The 23,673-nt window shown below is 42.2% G+C and overlaps 2 protein-coding genes and 3 non-coding genes across 5 annotated transcripts; 3 read left to right on the plus strand and 2 right to left on the minus strand.

The window, feature by feature from the left end:
• The first annotated feature begins 225 nt into the window (after positions 1 to 225).
• On the plus strand, positions 226 to 15,238 carry LOC115150788 (store-operated calcium entry regulator STIMATE). Its single transcript, XM_029694467.1, has 8 exons — positions 226 to 1,191; positions 2,917 to 2,965; positions 3,178 to 3,273; positions 6,436 to 6,557; positions 7,048 to 7,160; positions 7,341 to 7,418; positions 7,650 to 7,799; positions 13,397 to 15,238. The coding sequence occupies exons 1-8, from the start codon at positions 978 to 980 to the stop codon at positions 13,508 to 13,510; spliced, it is 936 nt and encodes a 311-aa protein (XP_029550327.1). The 5' UTR covers positions 226 to 977; the 3' UTR covers positions 13,511 to 15,238.
• On the plus strand, positions 12,213 to 12,284 carry trnae-cuc (transfer RNA glutamic acid (anticodon CUC)). The gene has a single exon. It is a non-coding gene; the product is annotated as a tRNA-Glu (tRNA).
• trnae-cuc (transfer RNA glutamic acid (anticodon CUC)) lies at positions 13,006 to 13,077 on the minus strand. The gene has a single exon. It is a non-coding gene; the product is annotated as a tRNA-Glu (tRNA).
• Positions 15,239 to 19,917: 4,679 nt separating the features above from the next.
• Positions 19,918 to 19,989, minus strand: trnae-cuc (transfer RNA glutamic acid (anticodon CUC)). Its single transcript has one exon. It is a non-coding gene; the product is annotated as a tRNA-Glu (tRNA).
• Positions 19,990 to 21,218: 1,229 nt separating this feature from the next.
• On the plus strand, positions 21,219 to 23,430 carry mustn1b (musculoskeletal, embryonic nuclear protein 1b). The gene is made up of 3 exons (XM_029694468.1): positions 21,219 to 21,370; positions 21,599 to 21,722; positions 22,285 to 23,430. The coding sequence occupies exons 1-3, from the start codon at positions 21,362 to 21,364 to the stop codon at positions 22,389 to 22,391; spliced, it is 240 nt and encodes a 79-aa protein (XP_029550328.1). The 5' UTR covers positions 21,219 to 21,361; the 3' UTR covers positions 22,392 to 23,430.
• Positions 23,431 to 23,673: the final 243 nt, after the last annotated feature.

Consider the following 23,673-nt stretch of genomic DNA (forward strand, 5'->3'; position numbering starts at 1 on the left):
TAGCTTGAGATTCTAGTGGTCAATTAGCTAGCTATGCAACGAATGGACTGGATACTCTGGTCTTTATTCATAGATTTGGTGTTTTATGATAAACAGCTTTTTCAAATAATAACGTCTGGAGTCGTGAAAAGATCAATATCATGCATTTCATACATGCAGGAGGGATCAATTGCAAGTAACGTTACTTGGACTGAACCAGACAATGTAGCTAATTTAGCTAGCCTAGCTAAATTACCGGCGTTAGCAACTACCTGTTTCACCCAGGTAACGTTAGGCTAGCTAAAATGATAACTGGTGGTTTGTACCTGACGCGATATTAGCGCAACACGGTTGTATTTACTCAAGGAGCTTGATAGCATAGCTAGCTAACGTTAAGTGGTACAGAAATAGCCGAAATCAGCTAGCTTCATTTGCTAGCTAACGTTAACCCTCTCGCGCACTGTTAAAATGACATGAAGAACATGCCTTGGGATGACATCTTTTACCCGACTGATGTTAAATGCAACTATGTTGCTAATGTTTCCGTTAGTAAAACATTGAGTAGCTGCATGCAAGTAAGTGTGGTATATCCTTGTCCATGCTTGCCTGTGTATCTAGCTAAGCTAACTAGTTAACGTTAGGTAGGGACCCAAGATTGGTTTTCATTTGTCATAAAAGAAGATGCTGACGCATGGTATGTATCTCGTCCTTTTGTGGCTATTCGGGATTAATATGATCAACAATGGCATTTGTTTGCTGACACTGGCTACATAGGAAATGAAAATATATGGATCCGCAGTTAAAAGGGAAGATTCCATTACTAGTGGCTAGTTATCGTTCACTTTTTTTTACCGATATTGTCTGCATAACTAGCTAATCAATTGCTAGCTGGATGACGAAGACACCCATTCTATGTGGATGAGACATTGAAGTTATTGCTTGGCTATCTACCTATATGCCATCGCCCCAACAACCCTTTTTTTTTTATCTGGTCAACTATGGCGGTTAGCGGGGTGAGTCTTCTTTCTCTAGCCGGGGACGTGGCTGCCCCGGGAGCTGCTCTGGCCGCTATGTCCTCTTCCAATACGTCCGTGTCCGCCAGTCCCACGCCAGATGCGGACACCCGTGGCTGCGAGAACGGTGCCTTGATGGACTCTTTCGGCATCTTCCTGCAAGGCCTGCTAGCGATGGTGGCCTTCAGTACGCTGATGTGTGAGTACAGCCAGCCAGACGCACACCCTGACTGGAAATTTGACTTGTTTGTTCAGTATAGGCTTATTGTTGAAATTGGATAACCTGCTTAGGCTACTTGTTTTTAATTGGCAAGAATCACTGGCAGTCATAGCATTCACTGTGTCTCAAAAGACTGGATTGGACATAGTTACTTTGGACACAACAGACATGTTGGCTCATCCCCTTAGTGTGCCTTTTTGGCCTTGTAGTTTGTCCTCCCCTTTGATTCAGTGTCAGTGTTGCCCTGGTAAAGAGGAACTTCAGTCTCATCAGCAAGAGGTGAGGAATGTTCAGCTCTCAGAGCAGCAATGATGCCTGATGCAGCTTTCTTAGCAGGAATTGACTGGGCCTGAGCCTGCATCAGTCACACAGCCCAGCCCACAGCTTACATGCAGGGTGTGTCCGTAGTTACACACTCAACACATAACAGAGTAGTATGAGGGAGCCTAAAGTTACAGCATAAGCCTATGAAAATGCCACTGTAAACATTCGTTTGGGCATCACACTAGGAAAACGAGCTCCCCTTTTGACAGGTGACATAGACACATACTTTACACACACGCATGCACGCACACAGTAAAGTACTTAACACACACTAAGAGATTGTTGTCTAGTGGTACCATGGCTGAAACACAAATTGAGGATTAGGGTATGTCCGGTAGATTAGTGACCAGTTGAGTCATAAAGCATTGAACCACTTCTCACCCAGCAATCAATCATGTGTAATGGAGAAGGGGGGGGGGGGGGGGGGGGGGGGCATGGAAACAAGATTACTATTGTTGGGAACAGCCAGAGCTTTATTTGTCAGCCATTGCGTCACGTTGAGAGAATACACACGCTCACACAGGGATTAGTTAAAGTGTAGGCCTAGACTTTAAAAGAACCCAGTGGCTTGTGCCTCTCGTACACATAGGGGCCTAAACCCCAGAGTAGCGGTCGGGCAGTTTCTTTCATGTAGGCTATTGTGTCTGTAGGGAACAATGTTTGGTAACCCAGGTGATAATGCTGAAAGATTCAGGTGTCTGATATACCAGTCACGTGGTTAGGACAGTGTGATATGTAATATTACAATGCCTGGTGTAACATACTCAATAGCACTAGCCGGTCCTCTTGATTACAGCGCTAAAGCACATTTCTTTTAGCTCATAAGAAACAACCCAAGTATTTCCTCTGCTCACAGGCCAAGTGAGATTTGGCTGATAATGATGAGGCACAGTAACATAAGCTTGACTACAATTTTAGTACAGTGGTGTGCCACTTCCTCTTTTACCATTCACCCTTCCTCTATAGTCTGCCCTTGTGTAAACATGGCATCTCAATAACTGACTTAAGAGAATGTAGCCTAATGAACATTGTTTGGTTCAGTCTTAAGTCTATTAGTTAGGCTATGGTGCCAGGTGTAGCCTAGTTAAAAGGGAACACTGAACTGCATTTCCCTTCACACTGGCCAATACTCATAGAAAAAGGCCCCTTACATGTCATGCTGATATGTTGACCATCATACTAAACTTGATGATGAAAAAGCCTCTAAGTTCAGACTTGAGCAGTCCTACATTAATTTACATGAATAGGCTGATTGAATCTGCTCCTTGACATAATTAGAAAGACAGAGGTACTGAATCATCCCACCGCCATTGTGTGTGTCCGTGTGAGAAAGAGAGCAACAGTCCTATATGTGACACTCTGTCTGTCTCCTGTCCACAGTAAAGCGCTTCAGGGAGCCCAAGCATGAGAGAAGACCCTGGAGGATCTGGTAAGACAGGAGCCATCTCACACCCACTCCCAACCAGTGTATTCAAGCTTATCCTCTTCAATATTGCTTATGACCTAGTTACAATGTGAATACTGAATTGCATCTAAGATAAAGACAAGACTGGTACATGTTTGTAATGTTATGTTCAGCTTTTGAAACAACTTGAATACTCAGTTTTTAAAAGATCCTCCTGTCCTGGCCAACTCTTCCAGGTTCCTGGACACCTCCAAACAAGCCATTGGGATGCTGTTTATTCACTTTGCCAATGTCTACCTGTCTGACCTCACAGAGGAGGACCCCTGCTCACTGTGAGTGTCTGTATATTTCTACGTGTCTGTCAGTCATTGTGTTTGTCTCTCTGTGCGTATGACTGTATGTAGGATAGTCTCTTTATAACATTGTCTACCTCTTCTTCAAAAGTGCCTTCCTCACCATCTTAAATAAGCATGCCCCTTTCAAAAAAATGTAGAACTAAGAACAGATATAGCCCTTGGTTCACTCCAGACTTGACTGCCCTTGACCAGCACAAAAACATCCTGTGGCGTACTGCACTAGCTTTGAATAGTCCCCGCGATATGCAACCTTTCGGGGAAGTCAGGAACCAATATACACAGGCAATTAGGAAAGCGAAGGCTAGCTTTTTCAAACAGAAATTTGCATCCTGCAGCACTAACTCCAAAAATCTTTGGGACATTGTAAAGTCCATGGAGAATAAGAGCAGCTGCCCACTGCACTGAGGCTAGGAAACACTGTCACCACTGATAAATCCACGATAATCGAGAATTTCAATAAGCATTTCTCTACGGCTGGCCACACTTTCCATCTGGCTACCCCAAGCCTGGCCAACAGCTCTGCACCCCCCGCAGCTACAGGCCCTAGCCCCCCCCCCCCCCCCCGTTTCTCCTTCACCCAAATCCAGACAGCTGATGTCCTGAAAGAGCTGCAGAATCTGGATCCCTACAAATCAGCTGGGCTAGACAATCTGGACCATCTCTTCCTAAAATGATCTGCCGCCGTTTTCGCAACCCCTATTACTAGTCTGTTCAACCTCTCTTTCGTATCGTCTAAGATTCCCAAAGATTGGAAAGCGGCCGCAGTCATCTCCCTCTTCAAAGGGGAGACACTCTAGACCCAAACTGCTACAGACCTATATCCATCCTGCCCTGCCTTTCTAAAGTCTGAAAGCCAAGTGAACAAACAGATCATCGACCATCTCGAATCCCACCGTACCTTCTCCGCTATGCAATCCGGTTTCCGAGCTGGTCATGTGTGCACCTCAGCCACGCTCAAGGTCCTAAACGATATCATAACTACCATTGATAAAAGACAGTACTGTGCAGCCGTCTTCATCGACCTGGCCAAGGCTTTCGACTCTTTCAATCACCGTATTCTTATCGGCGGACTCAACAGCCTTGGTTTCTCTAATGACTGCCTCGCCTGGTTCACTAACTACTTCTCAGAGTTCAGTGTGTCAAATCGGAGGGCCTGTTGTCTGGACCTCTGGCAGTCTCAATTCTCGGGCAGACTCTTTTCTCTGTATATATCAATGATGTCGCTCTTGCTGCGGGTGATTCTTTGATCCACCTCAAAGCAGACAACACCATTCTGTGTACATCTGGCCCTTTGGACACAGTGTTGACAAACCTCCAAACAAGCTTCAATGCCATACAACACTGTTTCCGTGGCCTCCAACTGCTCTTAAATGCTAGTAAAACTAAATGCATGCTCTTCAACCGATCGCTACCCGCCCGCCTAGCATCACTACTCTGGTCGGTTCTGACTTAGAATATGTGGACAACTATAAATACCTAGGTGTCTGGCTAGACTGTAAACTCTCCTTCCAGACTCACATTAAGCATCTCCAATCCAAAGTTAAATCTATAATCGGCTTCCTATTTCACAACAAAGCCTCCTTCACTCATGCTGCCAAACATACCCTCGTAAAACTGACTATCCTGCCGATCCTTGACTTCGGCGATGTCATGTTCAAAATAGCCTCCAACACTACTCAGCAAATTGGATGCAGTCTATCACAGTGCCATCCATTTTGTCACCAAAGCCCCATATACTACCCACCACTGTGACCTGTATGCTCTTGTTGGCTGGTCCTCGCTACATATTCGTTGCCAAACCCACTGGCTCCAGGTCATCTATAAATCTTTTCTAGGTAAAGCTCCGCCTTATCTCAGATCACTGGTCACCATAGCAACACCCACCCGTAGCACGTGCTCCAGCAGGTATATTTCACTGGTCATCCCCAAAGCCAACACCTCCTTTGGCCGCCTTTCCTTCCAGTTCTCTGCTGCCAATGACTGGAACGAATTGCAAAAATCACTGAAGTTGGAGACTTATATCTCCCTCACTAACTTCAAGCATCGGCTGTCAGACCAGCTTACTGACTGCTGCAGCTCTACACAGACATACCGTAAATTCCGGACTATAAGCCGCAACTTTTTTCCCACGCTTTGAACATCGCGGCTTAAACAATGACGCGGCTAATATATGGATTTTTCCCGCTTTCAATTTTTTTTCTTCCAAAAAAACGCATTCTGTGACGTGCTCAGTTTTTTTTGCCGGCATGAAGCTTTCATTAGACCAATGAAATTGCCGAACAGGTTAAGGTCAAACAACTTTTTTGTTTACTGTTTAGATTAAATCGAGCGCTCTCATACTTCCCATCATTCTGATTACGGTAGTCATTTTGTCACCCTCATCATGGCAAAGACACGGAGAAATGCATATGATGCAGCTTTCAAGTTGAAGGCGATTGATCTGGCTGTTGGAAAAGGAAATAGAGCTGCTGCATGGGAGCTTGGTCTTAATGAGTCGATAAGACGTTGGAAACAGCAGCGTGAGGAATTGACTCAGTGCAAAAAGACAACTAAAGCTTACTGCTAATTTTTTATTTTTTGTTACAAGCCATGTTTCGTTAAAGCCTGTGTAAAGTTAATTTGTTTCAATGTACCGGTACGCACCGGTGGCTTATAGACATGTGCGGCTTATTTATGTTCAAAATAATAATTTTTTGAAAATTCAGTGGGTCGGCTTATATTCAGGTGCGCTTAATAGTCCGGAAATGACAGTATGTCAATAGCCCATCCAACCAACTACCTACCTCATCCCCATATTTGATTTTAGTTTTTTTTCTACTCTTTTGCACACCAGTATTTATACTTGCACATCCTCATCTGCACATCTATCACTCCAGTGTTAATTGCTAAATTGTAATTACTTCGCCACTATGGCCTAGTTATTGCCTTACCTCATTTGCACATACTGTATACAGAGTTTCTATTGTTATTGACTGTATGTCTGTTTATCCCACGTGTAACGCTGTTGTTTTTGTCGTACTGCTTTGCTTTATCCTGGTCAGGTCGTAGTTGTAAATGACAACTGGCCTACCTGGTTAAATAAAGGTTAAATAAAAATACCTCAACCTTGAAGTGGATAATGTCTCCTCTCTTCCTCAGTTACCTTATAAACTTCCTCCTGGATGCGTCTCTGGGCATGCTGTTGATCTATGCCGGGGTGAGGACTGTCAGTGCCATTGTAGAGTGGAGGCAGTGGGATGCTCTACGCTTCGGAGAATACGGTGAGGATCAGGAGAGTGTGTGTGTTGGTGTGGATGAGATCCTTTCACCATGTAGTACACATGATGTCCAGAAGAGGGCAGAGGCTACCTCGTGCACTGCAGTGCTGCAATGTCATCCAGATCAAACAGTGGATCACTGTTAACTTGTTCAACTCAGGCAGAGTTTATGGATGCCACATTAAACTTTCCCTGGTTCTTTGATTTAAAGGCACAATCTGCATTTGAAACAATTACAAAGCAGTCGCCCTGCTTCTGTTTTGGTAAAAGGCTGAGATGGGCCTGGAGAAATGTAACCACTCAACAAATATTCAGAGAAGTGAGGACATTTTTGCCGGACCTCACTCGTAAAATACTATTTTAGGCCTAGGGGTTTTGGTTAGAATTGGATTTAGGGTTAGGGAAAACAGGATTTGGAGTGGGATTCAATTGATGTTCCCAAAAAATCCTCACAAGTATAGTAAGACACATAGGTGTGTGTGTGTGTGTGTAGGGGAGCCGGTGCAGTGCACTGCGTGGGCGGGCCAGTGTGCTCTCTACATCCTCATCATGATGTTTGAGAAGGTCCTCATCATCCTGGTCCTACTCATCCCCCAGTGGAAGAAGGTGAGTAAGGGGGCATAATGGGTAGGGCCTATGACCATTTGCATCAGTTCAGTTATATTATCCCTGTGGGAAGTGTATGAATTCTAACAGTACTGTAAACTGTCGTTTTAACTCAGTTGTGTTAATGTTTGTATTTCCTGTCTTGTTTGTTGTGCTCATTCATGTGTCTGTGTATCACAGCTGGCTCTCCTGAACCCCATAAACAATCCTCAGTTGGAGCTGGCCATCGTCATGCTCATCGTCCCATTCTTCGTTAATGTAAGTTAAGTGTGCAGTGCCTCTGAGGCAGGGCTCTATGAAGAACATAGTATCATATGTGATGATATTACTTCATGGGTTGTTGTTTGCTACAACTATGTGTATTTGATGTTATGTTTGTCGACAGATTTTAGCCAGTTAGGCTTGTGATGTGTGTGATCAAACTGTCTCAGTCACGTGTGTCTGGTGTTGTACTTGCTCAATGGGCTGTGTACCATATGTTGTCCTCAGGCCCTGATGTTTTGGGTGGTAGATAACTTCCTGATGAAGAAGGGGAGGACAAAAGCCAAGCTGGAGGAGCGGGAGGTGGGGGAGGATGTGCGGGGCAACCGTAAGGTGCGCTACAGACGGGCACTCTCCCACGACGACTCGGAGTCTGAGGTAAGACCTGGACCCCACCACTAACACAGGTACATTTATAAAGTCATGAACAAAAAATGGTGAAAACACAATCATACATACATTACACACACAAGCTGGCTTTGGAAAGAGCTCGGGAAAATCCTTAGGGGGAATATAGACTAAAGTCCTTGATTTGATTCTGAGCCTCATCCACCTCTCCTCACCCCCAAAATCCCTCTCCTTGCAAACCCTGTGTGGCCTCTTGCTCTCCTCCATTGCCTCAGGCTGACGTAGCCACTGTGCTAAGCTACATCCTCCCTGAACTCCACTGGCTGTGTAGACAAACCCTGCCCAGCACCAGCAGGAGCCTCTCTCTGGGCTGTAAATCATTCCACCTGGTGCCCATGGTCAGTCACTTTACAGGCCTGTAATCTCCTCCACAGACCAGAGACAACCACCACACTCACAAACATTACATTAAGTCATTTAACAGTCTGCCTCGAGCAGGGGGAATTCTTATGAATCAGAAACTGTAAAAAATAAAATAAAATCTGTCCATCTGTTATAAGTAGTGTTTTTTTTAGAGTCCAGAGTTGTTGCTTTGGCATCAAAGGTTGAGTTTATTGTGAAACCTAGGCGATTGGTTTCTTCAGTAACGAGGGTAACTCATGACTCATCCATAGCACTTAGAGTATTGTTATTTAACTAGGCAAGGGAGCCTAAAATTACAACACCGACATTCCCTCTTATTGAGGCAGATTTGCTTACGTCTGTAATATTAGGTGATTAGGCTACACAACTTTCCTGCATATTTTTTGGTTCCAAAACAATTATTTGTTTAACATTAATATGCATTTGCATGCTTCCTGCAATGAAAGTATCTACCCTGTCCCTGTTTTTCGTTTCCTGCTCGCACTCCCTCTTTTCCCCCATTTGCACACAGAGTGAAGGGAGAGATACATCCTGATAAGCACAAGCATACGACTGTTGAGGAACAATTTAAAATGTAATTACGGGGAAAAGAAAAACAAATGAAACACTTACTGTTAGGGTAAGTGGACCTATTAAGCCCACTTATCTTTGGATATAGATATTTTTCTTAAACTAATTTTGCTGTTTTAACCAATTCATCTGGTTGTTATATCCATAAGTTTTTTTGTTGTTGTTTTTTTCCCCCCAAGCCAATCAGATGTTATTGACAGTTATGTGTAAGTTCCCACTAGTAGCCAATTTCAAAGTTGCAAAAGGTGTGGACTAACATTGAATTCTTACTTACAGGCCTTTCCCAACAATACAGAGAGAAACAACATTTAGAAATAATAAAATAGTCAAACACGTAATAATACATGTAGTTGTCTTTAGTTCTCTCTTTATGTAGTTGTCTTTAGGTCTCTCTTTATGCAGTTGTCTCTCTCTGTGCCTTTTTGGTAGGCCGTCATTGTAAATAAGAATATGTTCTTAACTGACTTGCCTATTTAAATAAACACAATAATTAACTAATTTATACAAGGGGTACCACTGCTGAGGTAATGGAGGGATATATGTACATATAAATAGGAATAAAGTGACTGATAGTAAACTGCAGCAGCAGCTCATAGTCCAGGTATCTATGTGGTTAACTATTCAGTCAGCTAACACATGGAATTGTTTTTAGATAGCTAAATGATCCGTGGTATTACTATTTGATTTAGAATTTTAGGACCACTTAAGATATAAAAAATTATACAGTACTAGTCAAGTTTGGACACACCTACTCATTCAAGGGTTTTTCTTTATTTTGACTATTTTCTACATTAGAATAATAGTGAAGACATGAAAACTATGAAATAACACAGATGGAATAATGTAGTAACCAAAAAAGTGTTAAAGAAATCTAAATATATTTGAGATTCTTCAAAGTAGTCACTCTTTGCCTTGATGACAGCTTTGCACACTCTTGGCATTCTCTCAACCAGCTTCACCTGGAATGCTTTTCCAACAGTCTTGGAGTTCCCACATGTGCTGAGCACTGCTTTTCCTTCACTATGTGGTCCAACTCATCCCTAACCATCTAAATTGGGTTGAGGTCAGATGATTGTGGAGGCCAGGTCATCTAATGCTGCACTCCATCACTCTCCTTCTTGGTCAAATAGCCCTCACACAGCTTGGAGGTGTGTTCTGGGTCATTGTCCTGTTGGGGGAAAAAATGATAGTCCCACTAAGCGCATACCAGATGTGATGGTGTATCGCTGCTTAATGCTGTGGAAGCCATGCTTGTTAAGTGTGCCTTGAATTCTAAATAAATCAGTGTAATCAGCATAGCACCATCACACCTCCTCCTCCATGCTTCACAGTGGGAACCACACATGCAAAGATCATCCGTTCACTTACTCTGCATCTCACAAAGACACGGCGGTTGGAAGCAAAAAGTCTCATATGGACTCATCAGACCAAAGGACAGATTTCTACCTGTCTAATGTCCATTGCTCGTATTTCTTGGCCTAAGTAATTCTCTTCTTATTTGTGTCCTTTAGTAGTGGTTTCTTTGCAGCAATTAGACCATGAAGGCCTGATTCACGCAGTCTTCTCTGAACAGTTGATGTTGCGATGTGGTTGTCACTTGAACTCTGTGAAGCATTTATTTGGGCTGCAATCTGAGGTGCAGTTAACTCTAATGGACTTATCCTCTGCAGCAGAGGTAACTCTGGGTCTTGCTTTCCTGTGGGGGTCCTCATGAGAGCCAGTTTCATCATGGTTTTTGCGACTTCACTTGAATAAACTTTAAAAGTTAGTGAAATTATCTGCATTGACTGACCTTCATGTCTTAAAGTAATGATGGACTGTCGTTTCTCTTTTCTTATTGGAGTTGTTCTTGCCATAATATGGACTTGGTCTTTTACCAAATAGGGCTATCTTCTGTATACCAACCCTACCTTGTCACAACACAACTGATTGGCTCAAAAGAAGGAAAGGAATTCCACAAATTTTAACAAGGGACACCTGTTCATTTTAAATGTATTCTGGATGACTACCTCATGAGCTGGATGAGAGAATGCAAAGGTTGGCTATATATATGTTAACACTTCTTGGTTACTACATGATTCCATATGTGTTATTTCATAGTTCTGATGTCTTCTATTATTCTACAATGTAGAAAATAGTAAAAATAAATAAATAACCCTTGAATGAGTAGGTGTCCAAACTTTTGACTGGTACTATGTATCTATTTATGTGTATATTAGTTGTATTTATTGTTATCAAGAAAAATGGGTCAATTGATATTACTTTTTGTTCATATCACCCAGCTCTATTAGCACTATTGACATTGAGTGACTAAAGTCGCTCTGGATAATAGCATCTGATGTGTGTGTGTGTGTGTGTGTGTGTGTGTATATATGTGTGTGTGTATATATGTGTATATATATATGTATATATATGTGTGTGTGTGTGTATGTATATATGTATATGTATGTGTATATATGTATGTGTGTATGTATGTGTGTGTGTGTGTGTGTGTGTGTGGTATGTGTGTACACACACACACGCACACATATACATATATATATATATATGTGTATATATATGTGTGTATATATATACATATATATATGTGTGTTTGTGTATGTATATATATATATGTGTATATATACATGTATGTATATGTATATGTGTATATGTGTGTATGTATATATACATGTATGTATATGTGTATATGTATGTATGTGTATGTATATATGTATGTATGTATGTGTACACACATACCACACACATTACATTCATATATATATATATATATATACATATATGTGTGTGTGTGTGTGTATATATATATATATGTGTGTGTGTGTGTGTGTGTGTGTGTGTGTGTGTATATATATGTGTGTGTATGTATATATATGTGTGTGTGTGTGTGTATTAATGTGTATGTAATAGCGGTGAGGGCGTCGAATCCTTACTTCTAGACCACCAGGGAGCTGTATCTAATATTAGGAATGCATGTCCTATGGAATTACCGTCACACAGACTTTGTGGCACTACACATGACCGGCCGTGGCATGTGTGATGGGAGTAGTTTCTCATAGACATCTGGATGTAGTGTAGCAGCCTGCCACCATGTTGCGCACTTCCTCCAATCAGAAGAACCATCTGCAATCCACCAGTGGGGCCCAAACCCACAATTAAATGAACCTTCCTGTACAGGTGTACACAGAGCATATATAGATTTAGTAATCTGCCTCAAGCTAAAACAAAATGAACAGTCTGTCTATAATGAGAGATTAAGGGCAGTGATCTTAAAGAAGGTGGCAAATAGCAGGCTTGTTTTATAGTGATGAGTTGGACCTAGTTGTTGAAGTTACAGATGCTGACATATTGGTTTACGCTGTAAGCAACCCTCTATACTACACCCAGATACTCTGACTTCTCCCCTGTATCAAATTTTCCAGTGACATTTGTTCCTTCCACTTTCACACCTCCCTGGTGGTCTAGTGGTTAGGATTCGGCGCTCTCACCGCCGCGGCCCGGGTTCGATTCCCGGTCAGGGAACAACCTTTTTTTTTTTTTTTTTCCTCTCCAAGAATGCGGTAGCCCAGTCAACGGTAGCCCAGTCAACGGTAGCCCAGTCAGCACAACAATTTTTTTATTTACACTCTTGAGTACTTCTCCTTTTACCTGTTCATTCAGATCTTGAAATACACATGCATACAGAATGTATTCAGACCCCTTGACTTTTTCCATATTTTGTTACGTTACAGCCTTATTCTACAATGGATTACATAGATGTTTCCCTCATCAATCTACACACAATGCCCTTATATAGACAGGTGTGTGTGCCTTTCCAAATCATGTTCGATCTATTGAATTTACCACAGGTGGACTCCAAGTTGTAGAAACATCTCAAGGATGATCAATGGAAACAGGATGCACCCGAGCTCAATTTCGAGTCTCATAGCAAAGGGTCTGGATTCTTATGTAAATAAGGTCCTTCGGGTTTTATTTTTAAGACATTTGCAACAATTTCTAAACCTGTTTTCACTTTCATTTTGGGGTATTGTGTGTAGTTTGACGAGGGGAAAAAAACTATTTTAATACATTTTAGAATAAGGCTGTAATGTAACAAAGTGGAAAAAGTCAAGAGGTCTGAATGCATGTGTATTTTAAGATCTGAATGAACGGGTAAAAGGAGAGATACTCAAGTGTAAATAAAAAATAATCGTGGTGACTGGGCTACGGTTGTCGGGCATTCTTGGAAAGAATAAAACGTGTGTTCCCTGACCGGGAATCGAACCCGGGCCGCGGCGGTGAGAGCGCCGAATCCTAACCACTAGACCACCAGGGAGCTCTGTGTGGAGCCTGAATTTGTCAGATGGAATGCGTGACAAAAGGGAGGCGCCTCTCCCAAAGGGATGTAATATACCAGACTGCCACCAGGGTGAGCGCTTTTTTTTACCCTAAGCAATCAGCCCCTACCCCCATCTTTCCAACCCTCTGAGGCTGAATGAAGAATGATGCATTTCTTCTGACATGGGAGATTTGCTGGCGGCTGTGAGCATTTAAACTCTGGGATTCAACTCATTTGACCCATATCTCGGTGTTCTTTGAATATCATCCATCCAGGCAGTGTGACTTCCTTTGGTCTCATTTCCAATCTCTCACAGATCCTGTTCTCGGCTGACGATGAGATGGACGACTCGGAGGAGGAGGATGTGCGCCGGCTCACCGGCCTCAAGACGGTCAAGAAAAAGAAGCACCGTATGGGGATCCCTGTTTAACCTGGGCCTACCCAGGCTGACCTGGTCTAACCCACTCCTGTGTCCACTCGCCTCACTTCACGTCCCCACTCTCTCCCTCTCCAGGCCCCGCTGCCCTGACTGGAGCCTCCTGGGAACATGTCGTCTAGATTCCTCTAACAGCAGGCTAGCATTGGTCTCTTTGTGAGTAGGGTGCCTCTGTAGGGAGGTGGGATCATGGAGGACTGCAGATCATGGAGACTATTGGACTGCCTTTACTACACATTCACATGGGACTCCAGCAGCCTCTAAACTGGGAATAGAAACACTTGGGGAAGTATTTTGCTGCAGCTAACCACGTCTATCTGAGATTTCACCATAGATCTATCACTTATGGTGGTGGCACTCATTGAAGAAATTAATTGTTATGATGGTGGAAAACCTTTAACACTGGTGTATTATAGGAACGTTTGGGTCTGGTTGAGTGGGTGACGCAGTATAATTGCTAGCACCCCTTCACTGTGGTTCCACACGGACTCTTAAGAGGCCCAGGATAATATTAACTGCATCAGGTTAAGCTGTGAATGGTTGTTACTTTTTCTGTGGTTTAACAGGTGACCCCTGTTGGATGTTTAGGGAGAGAACAGGCACCTGGGATTGCACTCTGTCTTTTCTCCTGCCTTCAAGCAAACCTCTGTCATTTTAACGTTTTAATACATTTGATACTTATCTTCCGAATCAAAAAGTGATTGTATTCCTCATTTAGATTCCGTATATAAAATGTATGTCTCTTCCTCAGCTAGGCTGACTGCAATGGCCTGTTATAAGAGTTGGTGGAGGTGTGTGTGTCTGTCTGTGTGCACTTCCCATTCATGCATGTGCGGGAATGTGGGAAGTTTAGGATGATGCTCCTATGGAGGCTTTGCTCTGTAAACATGCAATGTTTTATAATAACCACAACACTCATGTTTCTAACTCCTCTAAGCCTATATAATGACTGCAGAGGGAAGACGGGTCAGGACAGTGCAGCTTGGCTGTGTGTCTCTCAACCATGCACCACCCAACCTTAACCTAAGGGACTGAGACCCTTGTCCCAGTGACGGTACAGCCAGGCTTAAGGTCTGCAGGCCTGGATCGGGCCCTTCTCTCCCTGTGTGTATGACTTAACTAGGATCTCTTCTGTTACCTATTTATTCCTTGTCTTTGGTGTGTCCTGTTTATTTTAATTGTATTTTTTTTACACTAAGTTATTTTGGCTAAAACCATGACACTGAACTTACACCATGTGTTCTTAATTCAGAGACGGAGTAGATATGGGACCTGAGGGTGTCCTCACAGCCAACGTTCAAACTCTCTGCTCTTGCCCACATCACTGGTCTAAGGATGTTCTTTGTTTGTTTTGTATTTTTGTATTTGTTTTGTTCATTCTTTGTTTTCGACAATGTGCCTGTGTGAATTTACTGTGTTTCTGGGTGTTCATCTTGTGCCTCAGATCTTCAGACTTGCAGTAGCATTCAGTTGGTTTGGCTCAGATGTTGAACTTGACAGAAGCACAGACCTCTAGACTGGGAGTGACTTTTGGACCGGTGTACAACCTACAGTACAGTGGAGAGAGCAGTGCGGGTATGTTTGTGTTGTAGTACTCGAGACTGGTCCCGAGACCACATGTTGAGTGTCTCAGTCTTGTTTTGCTGTCGGATACATTTGTACTCTGTCTTGACTCGGTCTAGAACAGTGACGACTCATAATTTCTTCCCGATACCAGCAGAGTAAAAAAAAAACATAATTATCAACTTCAATTCAGTCAGTACATAAAACCACTTCGCCAGGCCAAATATACAGTGTATTCAGACCCCTTTGTTACGTTACAGCCTTATTCTAAAATATATTTATATATAAGGTATTTCAGTTTTTATTCTGAATAAATTTCCAAAAATTGCAAATTTATTCACAATTAAAAACTGAAATACCTTATTTACATAAGTATTCAGACCCTTAGCTATGAGATTTGAAATTGAGCTCAGGTGCATCCTGTTTCCATTGATCATCCTTGAGATGTTTCTATGACTTGATTCGAGTCCACATGTGGTAAATTCAATTGATTGGACATGATTTAGAAAGGCACACCTGTCTATATAAGGTTCCACAGTTGATAGTGCATGTGAGAGCAAAACCAAGCCATGAGGTTCAAGGAATTGTCCGTAGAGTTCCGAGACAGGATCGTGTCGAGGCACAGATCTGGGGAAGGGTACCAAAAAATGTCTGCCACATTGAAGGTCCCCAAGAACACGGTCACCTCCATCATTCTTAAATGGAAGAAGTTTGGAACCACCAAGACTCTTCCTTGAGCTGGCCGCCATCCAGAGTCCCTCTGGAGATGGGAGAACCTTCCAGAAGGACAACCATCTCTGCAGCACTCCACCAATCAGGCCTTCTTGGTAGTGGCCAGACGGAAGCCATTCCTCAGTAAAAGGCACATGACAGCCAGCCTGGAGTTTGCTAAAATGCACCTAAATGACTCTGACATGAGAAACAAGATTCTCTGATCTGAAACCAAGATTGAACTCTTTGGCCTGAATGCCAAGCGTCACATCTGGAGGAAACCTGGCACCATACCCAAGAAGACTCGAGGCTATAATCGCTGCCAAAGGTGCTTCAACAAAGTACTGAGTAAAGGGTCTGAATACTTATGTAAATGATATTTCATTTTTTTAAAGTACATTTGCAAAATGTCTCAATCTGTTTTTGCTTAATATGGAAATAGTCAAGGGGTCTGAATACTTTCCAAATGCGCTCTATACATTCTTTTTCTTAACATTAATATCTTAACAGCCTTTATCTATTATAGACATGTTTGAGGAGTGGTGAACCTATAGGCCTTCAGTGTGTGACATGTTTGTGATTCTGAAAGGACAGCAAGCGTAATACCAGCTCACTCATGTAGGAGTGCGCTTTTTGTAAAACACAAAGGGCCGGTGGTGTAGTGGAGGGTATACGCAGGTATAAGCCATATCCCACTTTTTTTTCAGTGGGCATTGCTATACTCACTACGTAATCCCTACTGATGCATATCAAAGTAGTGTAGTGGAGGTATACAACTTATCAATTATGTAGTACAATAGATAAATGATGCACTAAGTAGCCTACACAATTGCAAAGCATGTGGAATATATTCACATGCGCGCCGCACACACAACCTAGTTTCAGTGGAATATCATCTGCAGGCAGCAAGAGTGTGCAGCTCTCAACTGGTTTTGGCATGGAGCAGCTCACAGAAGAATGACATCGGTAGCCAGTAGGGTAGGAAAGACGTTTCAACTTTTATCTACCAGTAAATGCTAACTAAGGCATCAATAGATATGCAAACCAGGTGTTGAGAAAGTTTTAGTCCGAAGTGTTGGTAAGTAAACTATTTGATGCGCAATTGTCATCATGAGCTGTTTGCATCAGATGTGTAGACATGGATGGGCCTGAATGGACAGAGGCCCACCCACTGGGGAGCCAGGCCCTGACAGGCCCACCCAATCAGATTGATGTAGACTTAGACCATCACTATTTTGGGGGGGGGGGTTGAGGTTGAAAATCAGAAATCTATAGGAAAACCTGTTTAAAAAATTCATAAAAACACAGGAAAACATTTCACACAGTGGGTGCTTTTCCTTCGCTGGGCGGGCCGTTTGGCAACTTTTGGCTAAATTAGACTATACCCACTTCTCCAGGCATCACTACACCACTGCATAGGGCCGATGGAAAGACAGCAGTCACACACAGTATGTTAAAGGAGAAGCAGTCCATAAACTCGGACATAATAAGCCTGTAGGTCCCAATAATAAGAATACAAAAACACAACCATTAAGCATTTCCCAATCGAAATGTACAGCTGTTACTTCCCATTGTAAAGAACATTTCACGTTTAGCACACAGTAACCAGTGACCTAAAGTTTAAAGTGGAACTGACAGCATTTTAACTACTTTGCAGATAGAAAACGGACAATCATATCATTCAAAAATATCTAATTCCCAGTTCATGCTACAAAACCAACTTTATATGAGGTTTTAGAACCTATTTTTATTTGACTCAATATTCCATGACGTACACTAAGGCATTGTTGACGGAATAGATGGATGCAGTTCAATGCATGATTACTATAATTCACCAATACATTTGTTGGTAGTCCAAAAAATATTACTATCAGGTTGTAAATCACAGCTGGCCTGGTACATTGATTGCTGCCTCCATTCAGGATGCACTGTTTCAGTTTCAATGACTTAATATTCTGGACAAAAACAGACGAATGTAACTAAAAGCTGTGAATGTCAATACAATTAAACTAGCAAGGGCAATGATCAAGTTAGTCATAACGTGGCTAATAGGCTAGCGTATCTATTTATGTAGCAAGCTAAAAACACAGCCTAACATTAGCTAGCAAGAAGGATGTCATGCCATTGGAGGAGTGAGTGACTGACTTTTTATCCTCAACATTTTTGTTGGTGGCTATACACAGCTAGAGATGCAGGTGTCATTTGGTTAGCTAGCAAGAACTTGAATGACTGTTATACAGTAAGCATATCTTGCGTTCAACTTCCTTCTGGCTATCTCCTCCGATTTAAGAGCACTCTTGTCTGAATGTGCCAGAGCGCTTACAAACGCGCAACACCTGCTGAATATGTCCTTGTCAGTAAAAAAAAGTAGGCAAAAAAAGTAAGTTAGTCAAGAACGCTACAGATAACATGTAACCAGGTCTGCTACGGGGAGTAAAATGGTCATTGAGGTGTTCTCTCATTTGTCTAGAAGTAGCTAGCTAGCAAGCCAACTTTAGCCAGTTAGCTTGGGTGCTTGGTTTGGACAAGCATGCATTGGCGTGCAAGCTGCAGGAGGGCGCGGAGGCTACAATTCCCCATCGTTTATCAGTGCAATTTTGACAGCTGACTAGCTGAAAAAGTTCGAGGATTTATCTAATGTTCATTTGTTAGATTTTAGCTAATCTTGCTCTGGCTAGCATTAGTTGCTGGTGTGCATAACTGAGGCAGAGCCTAACTTTTTTTCATGGTTGTTTGATCAATAGGACTGTAAAGTTCCCAAATGTAAGAGGACTCCCGTGGTGTTTACATTTTTGCTGAAATCCAGTCAGGTGTATTTCTTTAGTTTTTTGGCGAATGCGTTATAATGATTTTACAGTCGCGCTGTTGCAACTGCCTGTAAACACACAGTCCAGTTCAAAGGGAATGATGGCAGGCCCGTGTTTCAAATGGCTTGTTTGTATGAAGGTCTATTGTAGCTCTGATTAGCTATAACGCACCGGTCTGTGTTGACTCCGGTCCTGGACAGGACCAATGTTTTTATTCGTTTGTACTGCGGTGTATTAATTGTCCAAACGCTCGGCCGCTTTCCCACTCAGTATTGCTATAGAATTTTCCCAAATGCCTTAGAATACATCATTCCAAAACATTCTAAGAATTTAGGAAACCATGAAAATGACCATATCTAATTTGTCACTTGTCAGATTTTTTTTTTTTTTGAAGTGTCATATTCTTCCTGGGGGTGTATATGAACAGATTTTAAGATTTCATGTTGAGAAAATACGGTCAGTTCCACTTTAAATGCAACAATGTTCCACACAAATAAGTTATTTCCGTGCTTCTACACCTGCATTACTTGCTGTTTGGGGTTTTAGGCTGGGTTTCTGTACAGCACTTTGTGACATCGACTGATGTAAAAAGGGCTTTATAAATACATTTGATTGATTGATGGTTAACAACAAGCACGCTGCAATAGAAAACCGTTCCAGATGATGATCATTTGAAACTTATTTTTCAAAGTTATTGTTGAAAAGGGAGAAGCTAACAAATTAGCAACAACATCCTCTATGATAACACCTGCTGAGGCTGCTGCAAACTGTTAGCCCTTTCCATCCGTCAAAAACTGCTGATTTAAATCAGAACATCATTTAAAATAGTATAATTTATTTTCCTCAGCAGCATTTATTCACTATTCTGAATATCTAAAGTATCCATATGTTGTTCTGAAATATGAACACAGAAATACTGGACATTTTGAATTCTTATGATGGTGATTTGACAACATTCATGGTCTTGAATCAGACTTGCATTTTTCTGGTCTTGACTTTGTCAAGTAAGGAGTGTAAGTAAGGAGTGGGGATGCAGTAAATGTGATGATGATGAACGGTTTGAGTAGGATGTTGCTGGCTGATGCAAAGGAATAACTGACTGGGGTTAGGTAAATGGTGGTGCATGTTGTCCTTAGTTCAAGAGAGGGATTTTATTGATAAAAACTAAAATGACTGGCAAATGATGGACTTATATTACCATTAAAAATGATTTTACAATAAAGTTTGTAAAACACTGAAATAACAGATTTTGTCTTTGAACAGAGAGCGCTTTCTGTTTTGCCAATTTAGTAGGGTTGTAGCAGGGTTTAAAAACGTGTGTTCCCTGACCGGGAATCGAACCCGGGCCGCGGCGGTGAGAGCGCCGAATCCTAACCACTAGACCATCAGGGAGCTGCCAGAGCATAGAATGATTTGTAGTAATACATCTCTTGGAATGGAGGGGGTGGACAATGAGAGTTATAAGATACGGGAAGGAGTCTCTGAGATCATAGGTCTTCGTAATACTCTAGACTGCCAACAGGGTACACATTTTCACAGTGACAGAGTGGGCCCTCAGTAAACAGTAACAGGTGCAGTGAGACGTACAGCACTGAGTGAGGATCTATTTCTTCCCATAGAGTAGACTGACTCCGAGAGTAATGTCTCAGTACCCACAAATAGACCCCTCACTACACAGACTTTTCAAGCATTCAAAATGACTCAAACTATTATTGACACACAAGCCTGGCTCTCAAACACTTTTTGCCTCCTGTCCTGACTTGCTTGCCATTTATTGACTGTACACAGACACATGCTGACAGGCAAGCGTTGGCTTCTCTCCCTAACAGAAAGGTTGACTCACTAGTCTCCCTGTAAAATGTATGGTCTTGCCCCCTCTCGGAGTCGAGTCTAAATTTTATGACCAAGTGTTGTCTGCAAAATCTCTACACCTTTAGGTAATCCATTCAGAAAAGTACTTTTGACCTCAGGTTTAATGTGATGGAAAAATAACTCTGCCTGTAACCTAGCTGTTAGAGAGTAACCGAAAGGTCGCTGGTTTGAATAGTTGAGCTGACAATGAGTGAAAAATATGCAGACGTGCCATTGAGCAAGGCACTTAACTCTAATTTGCTCCAGGGGTGCCCTACTATGACTGACCCTGTAAAACACATTGTACTGCACCAGTCTGGTGTATGTGACAATAAAACCATGTTTTTTTTTATTGTGCAGCTGGGTGTAGGCCTGTTATGGGGTTAGTAGTTACTTTACGTCATGTTGAATGTATCTAATGTTTTCTGCCAGTTGAGCTGAAGTGCATTCAATGAGGCCCAAAAGGACATTCCCTGACTGGGAATCAAACCCAGGCCACAGTGGAGAGAGTGCTGAATCCTGACCACTAGGGACTAGCGTGGCTTCCCAGAGTTATTTCTGTTCCTTGGAATCACTCCTAGCAGAATGTTGTGGGGAAAGGGCTGTTGTTGTCTCGTTCCCTCAGCTGTTCGCTGTAACCACATTGTAAACGAAGGAAGACCCGTTCCAGCTGCACAATCACTCACGTCAGGCCTAATAATACACCCTGATAATGGTCATAGAGCGAGAGAGGGATAGAAAGAGGGTGGGGGTCCACTGACTCACTCCCAGGGTCAATAAGAGAGAATAGCCCCCTGAGGATCTGGGGGTATAAATATAATGGACTGGACAGAGAGGAGCAGTCCAGACACACCAACGCGAGCACACAGCTCCACTGACCAGAACTCTGAGATTAAGACACAACCCGCACACCATGTCTCAGGTAAGCCAACTTCCCTGTATCCTACTGTACTGACCTACTGTATCAACTATTTGTCACTGTTTTTGATGATGGCTACATTTCCATATTATTTCCTATGTTAAGGATTCCACAATGTTTACTTTAGAATAGAAAGATTGAGACAAATCAGAGGGAGTGTTGTAGGATCAGGGAAAGGTGTGAGATTTTGCCCTGTCTTCTAACCTCCATTCTCTCTCCTGCCCTCCATAGCCCGTTGAGGTGAAGAAGAAGAAGCGTCCTGTGATGAAGGAGGAGGACTTGAAAGGAGCCCGCAGCAAACTGGGGCTAAAGGGCGAGCCCAAGAGTAAGACTTATGAGGTCATGGTAGAGTGTGGTGAGTAGGACATTTACCACTCCACAGTGTGTCATCGGAACATTACCCACTGGCACTATCTATAGTACTGTCGCTTGCCTAACATTTTTTTCTACTTGTGTGTGTGTCAAATATAAGTAATTAATCACTTTCATATGAAAGGCAACTGACTGCATACACCCTTTTTGATATTGATCAGTTGTAGACACTAGTGTAGGGAACATATCAGAGGGAGTAAAGTTAGTCAAGTGACACGTGAGCTCGGTTATACTTTTTAGAATGTTATCTCTGAACTCTGGCATGTATTTGGCCCGAGCCCAGCTCGGATTGAGATAGTGACAAAGTTTCCACTCCTTCTATAGAGACTGAATCTTGTATAGTCAGTCTGTAAGACCAAGAGTATATATAGTTGGTGGAGAGATAAGGAGGATAACATACAACTTCAGCACTTCTAAAGATTCTAGACACATTTCACTATATAGATTTGTCAGTGTGTGTGTGTGTGTATTGCGTCATGTTTCTGTGGTAGTGCTTGGCACGCCACACTATCTTTGCTCACAGCCTTGTCTCTGTCCATCCACAGAGCGTATGGGAAAGGTGGCTCCCTCAGTGTTCAGTGGGGTGAAGTCTGGAGGAGAGACGGTACTGGAGAAGCCTAAAGCCCCAGGAGCCAGCATCTTTGGCAAGTAGAGCCGTCCAGTGTGGAGTGTTGGCTATCATCACTGCGCTAGAGTCTAGAAGAGAGACGGGACAGACGCATCAATGGACAAATGGCAATGAAGAAACCAAACCTTGCTGTTATTGAATGGTTTGATACCTGTTTTTCCATTTTCAGCACGGAAATAGGCCCATCTCATTTTGAGCAGGTTGTTCATAGTAGGGTTTGTTCATACTGTATGATGACTGTTTATGATTGAGAATTTCAAGGGCAATTCCAGTGTTATGGATGTGACATTTGCACACAAAATGAGAAACAAAATGTCTCGCAGAATTGACTTATCAGGTATTAATTAAAGTGTTATCATGATTGCGTTATGCAGCGATGCTGACTAGTGAGTCATTGATCATGTTATGACGCGTCCGTAACGGTCACATTCGTTACCCTTAGAACGAGTACTGACAGAGAGAAAGGAAACCAATTATACATCACATAAGCCCTTGATGAAGTTAGCTTTGCACAAAAAGTTTGCATACAATCATACTCAAAACATGTCCACAATAACAACCTTTCCTCAAAAACATTACAGATGTGACACTGCCTGTCCAAATCAGCATTCTATCTTCACTAGACTGTAGCATTCAAAGGACAATTTATTTTTCATTAACCTTCCGACTTGGTCAGAAACAGAGGGACAGATGTGAGTACCACAAGTTCTGTGAGCCATTGCCAAAAGCTATGAAATATGGTTGACTGAAAATACTTATTTTGAGACTTTGTATCCTACTTTTGTAGTAACATTAAATTTGGCAAACATAAAGGCCAATTGTAGTCTTTACTTAAATACACACATTCAAATATAATTTTATTGGTCACATATTTAGCAGATGTTATTGCGGGTGTAGCGAAAATATGGTAAATATTTTCGGTAAGTTATGAAAGTTTAATTAGGAAATAAGCTAGTTTTTTTTTTTTTCATGTTCAGGTTGACCTTACTATGAAGTTGCTCTCAAATTGTAAATGCTGAAATATTTGTCTTATGTTTTTATAAATAAATGAATGACTTCCCTACTTATTGGTTCTGTATCCCATTGTTTGGAGTGTTACAAAATATTGCAATGTCACAGCATTACTACACTACAATGTTGTTACTACAAGATTAGCATCTTAAACACGTGGACAAAGTCATGTAAAAGTAGGGTTGTCAAACCTGCCCCGGAGCAGCCTAACTCAGGGCTAACTCCATTTATCATGAAATGTTTGAGCCGTAAGTTAAGGACCAATCAAATTAGGTTCCCTCCAGCAATTGCCACA

Source organism: Salmo trutta, chromosome 16, assembly GCF_901001165.1.
Source record: "Salmo trutta chromosome 16, fSalTru1.1, whole genome shotgun sequence".
In the NCBI taxonomy this organism is placed as follows: domain Eukaryota; kingdom Metazoa; phylum Chordata; class Actinopteri; order Salmoniformes; family Salmonidae; genus Salmo; species Salmo trutta.

What these genes read in the sequence shown, in the direction of transcription:
- LOC115150788 (XM_029694467.1), top strand. Translation starts at nt 978, where the DNA reads ATGGCGGTTAGCGGGGTGAGTCTTCTTTCTCTAGCCGGGGACGTGGCT. An exon ending in GGCCTTCAGTACGCTGATGT is followed by an intron (nt 1,192 to 2,916) that starts GTGAGTACAGCC and finishes TCCTGTCCACAG; the next exon opens with TAAAGCGCTTCAGGGAGCCC. An exon ending in TCATCCCCCAGTGGAAGAAG is followed by an intron (nt 7,161 to 7,340) that starts GTGAGTAAGGGG and finishes TGTGTATCACAG; the next exon opens with CTGGCTCTCCTGAACCCCAT.
- mustn1b (XM_029694468.1), top strand. An exon ending in TGAGGTCATGGTAGAGTGTG is followed by an intron (nt 21,723 to 22,284) that starts GTGAGTAGGACA and finishes GTCCATCCACAG; the next exon opens with AGCGTATGGGAAAGGTGGCT.